Source organism: Saccostrea echinata, unplaced genomic scaffold (assembly GCF_033153115.1).
Source record: "Saccostrea echinata isolate AGI-Se365-2 ecotype Australia unplaced genomic scaffold, CSIRO_AGI_Sech_v1 ptg000029l, whole genome shotgun sequence".
Taxonomy (NCBI): Eukaryota; Metazoa; Mollusca; class Bivalvia; order Ostreida; family Ostreidae; genus Saccostrea; species Saccostrea echinata.
In genome coordinates, this window is record NW_026889778.1 from 12,432,917 (window position 1) to 12,443,288 (window position 10,372).

At 34.0% G+C, this 10,372-nt stretch overlaps 1 protein-coding gene across 2 annotated transcripts; it reads right to left on the bottom strand.

The window, feature by feature from the left end:
• Nucleotides 1-1,118: 1,118 nt before the first annotated feature.
• Nucleotides 1,119-9,403, bottom strand: LOC133194508 (uncharacterized). 2 transcript variants are annotated; one of them, XM_061330449.1, is made up of 4 exons: nt 9,322-9,403; nt 8,896-9,079; nt 8,487-8,656; nt 1,119-1,370 (listed from the first exon to the last, which is right to left on the bottom strand). In XM_061330449.1, the coding sequence occupies exons 1-4, from the start codon at nt 9,350-9,352 to the stop codon at nt 1,276-1,278; spliced, it is 480 nt and encodes a 159-aa protein (XP_061186433.1). In that variant the 5' UTR covers nt 9,353-9,403; the 3' UTR covers nt 1,119-1,275. The 2 variants fall into 2 exon arrangements, with proteins under 2 accessions (XP_061186433.1, XP_061186432.1); XM_061330448.1 differs by lacking the exon at nt 1,119-1,370 and adding an exon at nt 7,891-8,299 and having other exon boundaries at nt 9,322-9,402.
• Nucleotides 9,404-10,372: the final 969 nt, after the last annotated feature.

The window sequence follows — 10,372 nt, forward strand, 5'->3', positions numbered from 1 at the left end:
AAAACTATGTTAAAATCCATATATCTATCTCGACAGATGACGTGTCGTAAAAGTATACTGTAAACATACATAAATAAGCACACTTTAATCCAGCACAGTCTTACTCCTCAACCGATTAGTTAAATCATTAGCGCAGGAGCAGAGCTTCTTTGTGTTTTGTTTTATTCACATATTAAAATGTACTTGAACTAGCGGTCAAGAAGCAGCACGAAAGACGCTCAAATATTTTTGTTTTTAAAATGACCGTTCACCGTATAATTATTCATTTGTATATATTTACATTTAAAGTTCAATTACTTGATTGATGAAATACAAAGTCAAATATAAAATTAAATTATCTTGAATGTTGATTCATAAAACATTGCATTTGATTGAATTCATATTCTGTTTTGTTCGATAAAAGAGGTAAGTTCATTTTATCCATAAAATGATCCTGCCTATATACCAGTTAATTGACCATTACCCAATGTCCCATCACAAAGTAGAGACTTGGTGCTTTCATTTCCTATATAAATCTTACATCTGAGAGTCCAGGTATTAGAAATCAGGCTTTGTGAAATTGCAATGTCTTTGAAGTTTGTAGAAAACGGGTGTATTTGACTACCTTCAACAAAGAATTAAAATATGAGCCCACCCCTCGATAAAAAAAAGCTGTTTTATAATCTTCAGAAACAGTTCCTTTATTATATAATCGCACATTTTGGGTTTGGGCTTTATGCAAAATATTAAAAATCAGTTTAAACTTTTGGTCTTTTTTGAAGAATTTTTCAGGGTTTGATGATAATGATGCAATTAATGACGTCATAATACATGGACTAGCGAGAGAATCACGTCATTTTTAATAGATATGAGTCGCCAAGGGTCCAAGTGATATTTAATGTATTTTCAACTAAAACTGAGCAGTTTTGATTTTTCAGAAATTCACAGGAACAAAAGAGCCCTAAGTGAACTCTGTCCTTTGTATTCCTTTGTAACCAAAGTATGTCAAGATATTGACAAAAAGCTAAATATAAGATATTGTTGTAAGAAAGAGTTTACTTTGTTAAACAAAAAAGTTATTAATTAAATGAAACATAGAGAATTCAAACTCAAAGTCCATTTAAACAATAGAAATCGGGAGTTGAGCAAACACTGACCTCCAAAAACATCAGAAGTGGGATCAGGTGCCATGGAGGAGTGAACATCCCCTACCGACAGGTAATATATCCTGTGTGAAGGATCGATTCCTTATTATGAGGCCGTGTTAACTTGTGTGTTACTGATTACTTCAGCATTTCAGTTGTCTGTTGTGGTTGTGGCTGGTTGCTCCACATTTTCTGCAGGATTTACCCCAGTGACATGAAGAGGTTCTGCGGGATACCGCATATCAGCTGTAACATCAGGAAAAACAAAGAGATGCAGTGTTAACTGTGAATTCAGAGTTCGCCTTTCAAATTGACTTTAAGTAACAAAACACATATATTTTGAAACCCGGTTTCAACGATTTTACATTTTCTTTGACAAAATAGACAACAATTGATTTAAAATAATTTAGAGTTAACATCAATCTTTCCATGCTGAAACCATATTTCAAATGAGATGTCTTAGAGATCCATTTAATAAAATTTAGGTGTAGCATTCCTCCTAAAGAATGTTCAGATGCAAATCAATATGTTTACAATTTAAGGAAGCACTTAAGTCGTCGTATAGTAGTAGAGGGATTGTTGGTATCCATATGTGTCATCGTAGTACGTGTAATTTGCTGGAAAGGAGCAATATACCACTGACGACGCTTTATGCACAATAACTGAAAGAATGATATATTTTTATTATCTCTCAGTCAAAACATTGCATGTGTTAATTTTACAAATTATAATAAAAATGGAATGCCACAACAACTGCATCAAATGTTTAACCAAATACATAAACAAAGGAAAAGAATACAATTTAGGAAAACAAAAAATAAAACATGAAGTACTGTGTATTCTAGTGATTGATTCATTTGCAGATTCCTTTTTTCTGAGAACTGCTTTTGAGATAGAGAATCTTGAAAAAAGATATTGTTTTACCTGTTATAAGCGATATGGAGATTAGCCACATTTTAATTTTTCGTTTTCTTCCTTGTATTGTAAAATAGGTTCTCAATTCCCGGTTTATCAACCAGTTTTATAAATGGAAATCCCTTTTCCTGTCTTAATAAAGAACACATCGACGACACAATAGCCCTTTGTCGACAATAACAGATTTGTTTTTATTATACTAGATGAAATCCCGTGCAATCACGGGAAATAAATTTTTATCACTACTGAAGGAACAATTCCAATAATTTATCTTATAATTTCTACAGCAAGTAAATCACAGTCTCATAGCGAAAGAAATATTTTGTTCAAAATCCCTCAGTTAGTTTAGAAGTTTATTTATGTAAAACCCCCTTGCTTTCTTCTTTAAAGAAAGAAGAACAAAATTATTGATTACTTTTTTAATTTAAAAACTTGATATATACGAATTCCATAAACGGACCATGTTTCTTTACATTTTAGCAGATTTGTATTATATCTGTTGTATACACATACTTCGGACGTACCTCGGGTTCTCTGTTTCAATTTTCATCAACGATAAAGAAGAGAATATGCACAATATACTAAAAAAATAAAAAAAATAAAAAATAGCAGCACAACTTTTCTGTTCTAAAAATAAGCTTTTCACAACTTATGTATAGAGCTGGAATTTCATACAAAATACTGTTTAAAAAAAAAGAAGAAAAAAAGAAAGAAATGAAATGAATTAATTAAAACAAGTCTGGAATATTGTATAGTGATGTATTAAAATGGTCATTTTGTTTCATGTCTTAGGAGAGGCAGAGATTGACCAATCAAAATCAAACAATTAAAATTCCGGCCACGCGGTGCGTCACTCTGCCTCTTCTCCCACCTGCAGCCTTGGAAGTCGGACGTTTTTTTCAAGTTTGTTATTTATTTTATCAAGTATTTGGTGAGTAAAATTATTTTATCATGTCTTCAATGGGCAAAACTTCGGTTGTCATTCTTGGTCATTCAATTGTGCGTCGTTTTCACGAATTCTTGAAACATGGTGATGACATTAGATATTCTGCAAATCTTGGTCTGGGAAAAACGCATTCCGTTTTGTAAAGGGGTGTGGGTGGAAGAAAGGTTCGTGATATAATATCTAAGGATATGGAGAGTGTATTTGCTTTAGGTCCTGAGGTAGTTGTTCTAATGATCGGGGAGAACGACATCGTTCCCAGTACAGATCCTACATTGTTGGCCGCAGAAATTGAAACTGTGATATCGGTGATGCATCGCCACTATAATGTTGCGGAAATAATTGTTTGCAAATTATTGCCAAGATTTAAGGTTAATTTGGGGTACAATGATGTAGCAGACAAAGTGAATTCAATACTGAGAGATGCATTGCCATCACTAGGTTATTGTGTTTAAGATTTTAATTTTACGGTACTCTAGGCAAGGCCTAAGTACAAGTTTCAGGCAGTCATTGTACTTGCCTGTTTGTACCCGCTTTGATTTTTGTTTCAGTTCCTCAATTATCCTTTTTTCTGTGAAGAAATCGTTCGGAAAATGAATGTTTGCCTATTTGTTTGTTGAGGTATAATTGTTGATTACTTAAATTCCGTTCTGTACTTGCTGTCCCCTTTTGACATTCATGTATCATGCACACATGTTTTTGTTTCATCAATGATTCACGGTTTTATTGGTGTGCATCAGCAATTAGATTTATCGTTAAATATGCCTATCAAGTTACTCGTTGGAATTGTGGCTTAATAATAATAATAAAAGAAATAATAATATAAATACTGACCAGCAGCGGTTACAGAGAAGTTGATTAATCGCTTCTGCAGTCGCACAATGGGTGGTGTGATTGCTAGTACGGTAGTGCGGGAAATGTCGGTCTGTTTCAGAGCAATATTGGTTCCATTCTCTATTGTGATATTTCCGGGATAAATTTTGTCATCAACTGTAATAGGTACAGGGTGTAATTTAACGGAAAGTGACTGTTGGAAAAAGTTTCAGGTTAGACAACTTTCTCGTTTGTTTTATCAGATGTACACTTTGTATTCGATGCATTCAAATGGTTATACAATCATTACAATGTATTTTTAAGTATTAACTTATCACATGCGTGGTCAAGGTACCTATACATCTGAACTGACTCTTGCAATTCTGGTCAATTGACATTTAGACCTATATTACTTTGTATTCGATGCATTCAAATGGTTATATAATGTATTTTTAAGTATTAACATGCTCATATGCGTGGTCATAGTACCGGTATATCTGATCTGACTCATGCAGTTCCGGTCAATTGACATTAAGGCCTATTTTTTGTTAAATATTGGAAATGAACTTCTGCCTGAACTTTACAATTCTATCGGTTTACCAACATTATGCCAGGAAAAAGGAATAAATCCCAGCAGCCCAAAACAAGTCTGGCGAAAAGACCACGTCGTGGCCAAAAGGAAATAAGAGAGCCCACCACCACTGATGCTGTGGCAAGCGACACCAGGGTCCGCTGTCATAAAACATACTTAAGTCTGAGAATCTTCTCAAGTCTGATATTCTCAAATCCTAAATTCTCAGACTCAGCGGCCGTCATAAAAAAGTTGAGTAAAATAAAAATTCTCAAGCTCTGTTTTATTCTCAAATATTTGAGTTTACTATAAAGCAAACTTAAGTACATTCTCAAGCATTAAAAATGGCTGCCATGATCCAGCGTCGACGACGAAGGAGACAGAATCTGCTTGTTTTGAGGCGACCACGAGTATTTCGTGACCTAAGCAATCCTTTGGAGAGTCTAGAGGAGGAAGAGATTTTTCAGAGATAACGTTTTTCTCCGGGTAGCATTCTTCATATTGTAAATGGTGTCAGTGACGATCTTCAAGCAGATACTGCCAAAGCACTCCACCCCCTCAGTGTACCTCCTGAAACCTTGGCTGCATTAACCCAAACCATAACAAAGTCAGTCACGGAGAACGTGTTAGAAGAGATAAAACCATTGCTACAACATCAAGGGAGTATCTCTGTTCATAATATGGGTGGTGAAAGGGGTAATCATGCTACCACCTCTGCAAGCAACAGCTTAAAAGCTAGCCTTCCTGGGTTGGATGGTCACACAATGAATAAGTCAGGGGATGCAGGTATTTCAGGTTTGGTATCAAGTGTTGTAGTCGAACACAGTTCACAGATTATGGGTACTGAATTCCCACCTGTAAAAAATGCAGGTAAGAAATCGGGATTTGTGAGCTCCTCAGTGCTTCGGCTCCTCAGTGCCAATACAATCTCACAATCGATAAGCTATGACGTGTCAATCGATCAACTGTGACGCGACATCCTATGACATTGTGTTACAAAAAGACAGAGACAATAGGAAAATCAAATAAATTGTAATAAACATAACATTCATTATTTTGTAGTCGAATATAGAATTTATTTCACTCTTAATTAGGGCCCCGCAAGGATTTGCGGGTGCCCTATAGTAATCACTCTGTCTGTCTGTCTGTCTGTCTGTCCGTCTGTCTGTCCATCTGTCTGTCTGTCTGTCCGTCTGTCATTCTTCCGTCCACAAATTTTCTGTTTTTTTCTAATAACTTTTTTTGTAGTTGACCAGTTAAGTTCAAATTTGGTATGTTGGTTGAAGAGGCAGTAAGACATATTTTGATGCTAAGTTTGGTTCTCTATGTCATCCAGTTTGGAGCTGGGGTGGTGGGGTATATTCCTTAACTTTGCATTAGAATGAATGCCAGGGCAAAGAGAGATAACTGCTGAGAATGTTCCTAAATGTTCCTGTTGTAAACTATGAAAGCTGCAACTAGTCCCATGGGATTAATTAACTTTCCTCTTGAAGAAAATCTAAAGCATTATCTGTTTCTGTCAAATTGAGATTAATTAACACCTCTGTCTGCAAATGAAGTTTGTTTTGAAGTTAAGGTCAATTCTGAATGATGTTTACATTCTCTGAAATGTGGATTTAAATAATGTTCATACTTTATTTTGGTAAAATACACAAGTTATAATTTTATTGAATTCTAAAAACAAGATATTCATAAAGATATGTTTGTTTGTTTTTTTTTTAATTTTTTTTTGTTTTTATTTATTTATTTAATTTATTTATTAATTTATTCATTTTTTTTTTTGCTCCCTTATGTAAATATAAGAACACTATTAATTTTAACAGGTAGTCCGATAATAAACTCATTCTATCATTACTGCAAAAGTTCTTATTGTAAACTTGGAAGAAAAGGATGAGAGAGCAGTACAATTAATCCCCAGGGATTAATTATCTTGTCTGGGGCCGAAAATTTTCCAGGCTTATCTTTATTTGTCACTTTAAGATAAATTAAGCTTTGTCTGCAACTGATGTTTGTTTTGAAGTTAAGGTCAAGCCTGGGTGATATTTGCATTCACTGAAGGCTGGCTTTTATAAAACACATGCTTTATTCTTGTTTAAATATACATTTTAATAATTGAGTTATTATAGATATGATGTTTTTTTACTGCCTTACATGTAAATACAGGGATGTATGTAAATACAAGGATACTTTTTACAGGTTGTGGATATTTAGGAATTATCTTGAAATTTTATAAATACAGTTGTTATTGCATATTCTTCTTCATATATTTTTAAATTTTTGTATTAAAATTCTCATTCTGTAAGCTGCACCCTTATATTTCTACCCCTCGGCGGGGCCCTTGCTGACTGGTCAGTTTTCTAGTTTAGACAGGTTTTTAATATTTTCACTCGTAAAATATTTTAACAATAAGTGTATCCAAGTGTAAAACATGAATATCCTCTCTTTAAACAGTCAAGTGATTCGGGGCATGTTAGGGCAATATATCTTTGATCATTTCTACAATGCACTTCATAAAGTTCTGCAAATATGAACATCTCTATTAGCAGTCCTTCAAAATTTTCAGGTTATTATCAAATCTGAAGAGAAAAGCATTAATAATTCACGACTTTAAACCAAGGTGAAGTGTGCCGCCCCCGATCCTACGGTAGGGGAAGGTCTGAAGAGGAGAGACATCAACTTAGTCCGGGAATCATAGCAACAAGGAGGACTTTCTTTGAATCTTCACTAAAAGGAAGTATTGCAAGATGTACTTACAGGGTCGTAATTTTATTACTGTATATCTTTCAGAATTTTGATAGAAATAGAAGTTTTTCAAAATTAAAAAGGACCATTTTATATGAAGTTATCAAAGAGGTTCAATTGCTCAAATAGCCCAGTTTGTAGAATATCTGACTAGTGATTCAGGGGGACTGGATTCGGATCCCGGTCTATTCGGTCGCATTTTGTGTTTTTTCCTCTTACGTTTAGTGACGTTGCCATGCCCTGAAAGTGAGAGGCTTGCCAGAAGTTGCTTTGTTAGTGTCTTCATGTGTTAAGGCTTTTTAGGAGGGGAGAAATTTGGCGGTCAGGCTGATTCAATCGCTGTGGCCACATAGCTCAGTTGGTATTACCCTTTTACTACTGATTAAGGGGGCGTGGATCTTATCCTGGTCTTGTCCGTCACATTTATCTCCTTCCCTACACATGCAAATAATAAAAAGGAGCTTAAGAATGAAATTATTTTGCAAACATATAGTAGTTATTTTTATGAGTCAAAGTCTGCTAACTCAATTATTTAAATATCCCCGCACTTAAAATGTTAAATCTGAAATACATGGTAGACTAGACTTCTCTCATTATTTAAATGAAATATGATAAGACATTATTTGAATTCGACATTAAATAAAATAAGAATTATACAGTGCGATACGAAATATGATTTACTTTCTGTATGGTATTAGAAAAGAGGATATACAATTTCACAATAGATCATATATTGGCATTACCTTAAATTCTCTTTTAACATTCCATAAATTATTAAGAACAACAATTTAAAATGCCTTTTTTTATTAATACGGACATAGTAAATCAAGAAGTAATTATTCACACATTAATTTTAGATATCAGCTTTGTTTATATAAACTTCATTTTTGGTGATTGTTTGACCTTGACCGATGCAGGAAAAAGCAGCATTGATATGGTTTCATTAGAGCGGACCTCAGAATATAAGAATATTCCAAGATAGATTTAACTTTGTTAAACAAAAAAAATATTGATTAAAACAATAAATTCTGTATGTAGTGTCAGATCTTTGTTATTAAGCCATGTTGACTTATGCGTTTCTGATGATTTCAGCATCTCTGGAGTCTGTTGTTGTGTTGGCTGGTTGTTCCACATTGTCAGCAGGATTTACCCCAACAACATGGGAAGGTTCCGTGGCATACCGCATGTCAGCTGTAACAACAGGAAAAAAAATAATGAATTCAGTGTTAAGTGTGATATCAGAGTTCATGATTCGAAATCAAATAATTTAATCCATTGATTTTAATGGCAGTATTTATAAAAAAAAACGTATGGTAACGTTCCAAGATAAATCAATGTAAGTGTGCAATCCAAGGAAATTCGGATGTAGTTAGCGTACGTGTTTGTACGTAGGGTACTGTAGAATGTCCCATTATTCCAGGGTTCAGCACCTGTCCCGGCCTTCCTGGTCTTTTTACACCACAGTAGATGGCAACTCCAATCAAAACCCCCATTATGACAAGAAATCCTACCACCCCACCAACTATTGCTCCAGTATAAGTAGTCTTTCTGCAAGAGTTAGCAATTTTTTTTAAATTAAATTTTCTTCATTAACTTTACCACTTTTTTCACATTGTACACAAGTACTTAAACAATATGGTCTTTCTCCCCTCCCCCTCTTCCTCTCTCTTTGAGAGAGAGAGAGAGAGAGAGAGAGAGAGAGAGAGAGAGAGAGAGAGAGTTGATATGATGCTGATGTTGATGACAAATATGAAACGTTGGAAGAGGAGGTTGTGGATGTTCCTTACACAACTGTAGTAGTACTGTAGCTGGGTTTGTAGTAGTAACCACATGTTGAATACTGACAATAATCATCACACGTCGCCGTGTAGTAGGATAGTGATTGTTGGTAGGATCCGTAATAGGCACTGTAATAGTACGAATATTTCGGAAAGGAGCAATACACTAGTGACGAGACCTTGTCTACAAATCCTGAAAAAACAGTATCTTTTTTATACCCTCAGTTAACATATTGCATGCGTTTACATAATATTTTGACATTTGGATATCATAAAAATGCATGCTTATTCTATAAATATTGAGAAAAATACAATTTATGTAAGAATTATTATTATGATAATATACTTTTATTGATTTATTCAAAGATTACTTTCCTTTTCGAAAACTGATTTGAATTTGAGATAAAAAATGTTGATAAAAAATTAGCTGCTTACCTATAATAAAGGGTATGAAGATTAGCCACATTGTAACTTGTCTTGTTACAAGATCTCAATCCCCGATATCAACCAGATTTAAAAAAATAGTAATCCCTTTTCCTGTCTTGATAAGGAACACGTCAACGACACAATAGCTCTTTATTTACAATAATAGATGCATATTTATATATTAAATACAATGAATAACACAGGGAGCTGCATTAATGAGATATTAAAACACAGTATATACTACCCGCATGATTTCAAACTAAGGAAAAATATATAGTTCGAATGAAAGAACATCTTAAAGGGAAAGATTAAAATAAAAGAAAAGTAAACATGAATTAAAAACAATATGAATTGATTGACTTGTATCTGTAGTTTTGGTCATTCTCATATAACTCTTTAGTTTGTTTGTTGTCAGATCTCTAAAATCTGTTAATTGTAATTAATTTATTGAAATGATAATTTTAATTGCCTACTACAATGAACCAACAAAATTCCTATGATTGAAAATACTTACAGGTAGGCGGAATATGAAAGCATCCTCAGGATTTTTGTTCAAAGAATTGCTCTCTCAGGTTAAGAGTAGTCACATTGTTAGATCAACTTTAACACCAAAATACATCGGAAAAGAAAAATCTAAAAATCTTCTTTCTCAAGATCTTGATTTGTTATTTCAATACGCCAGTATCCTCAGGTATTTCAGGTTAACGTTGTTCAAATCGTGGTTACTGGTGGTAAGGTGCGGCCGTAAAAAGATCAAATTTTTACACGGGAATATAAAAGAATTTTTTTTTTAAATCTCACCTAAAACAGCAAGGACATGATACGCCATATTATTAATTAAGTACCTCCATTTTTGCAGATTCAGTTTTGCTCAAATGAGAACCGCTGGAGGTTCGTGGGCGTGCCAGTAGAGATCGAATTCTCTATGGAATTATATGGAAATAAACATTTTTTAAAGAAAAGCAGGGCTACACTAATTCATACTGATATACAAACATTCTCAAATTGTGTTGATTCATTTCTTTTAAAATCACCATTGTATTGACCATGGACTTTGGGT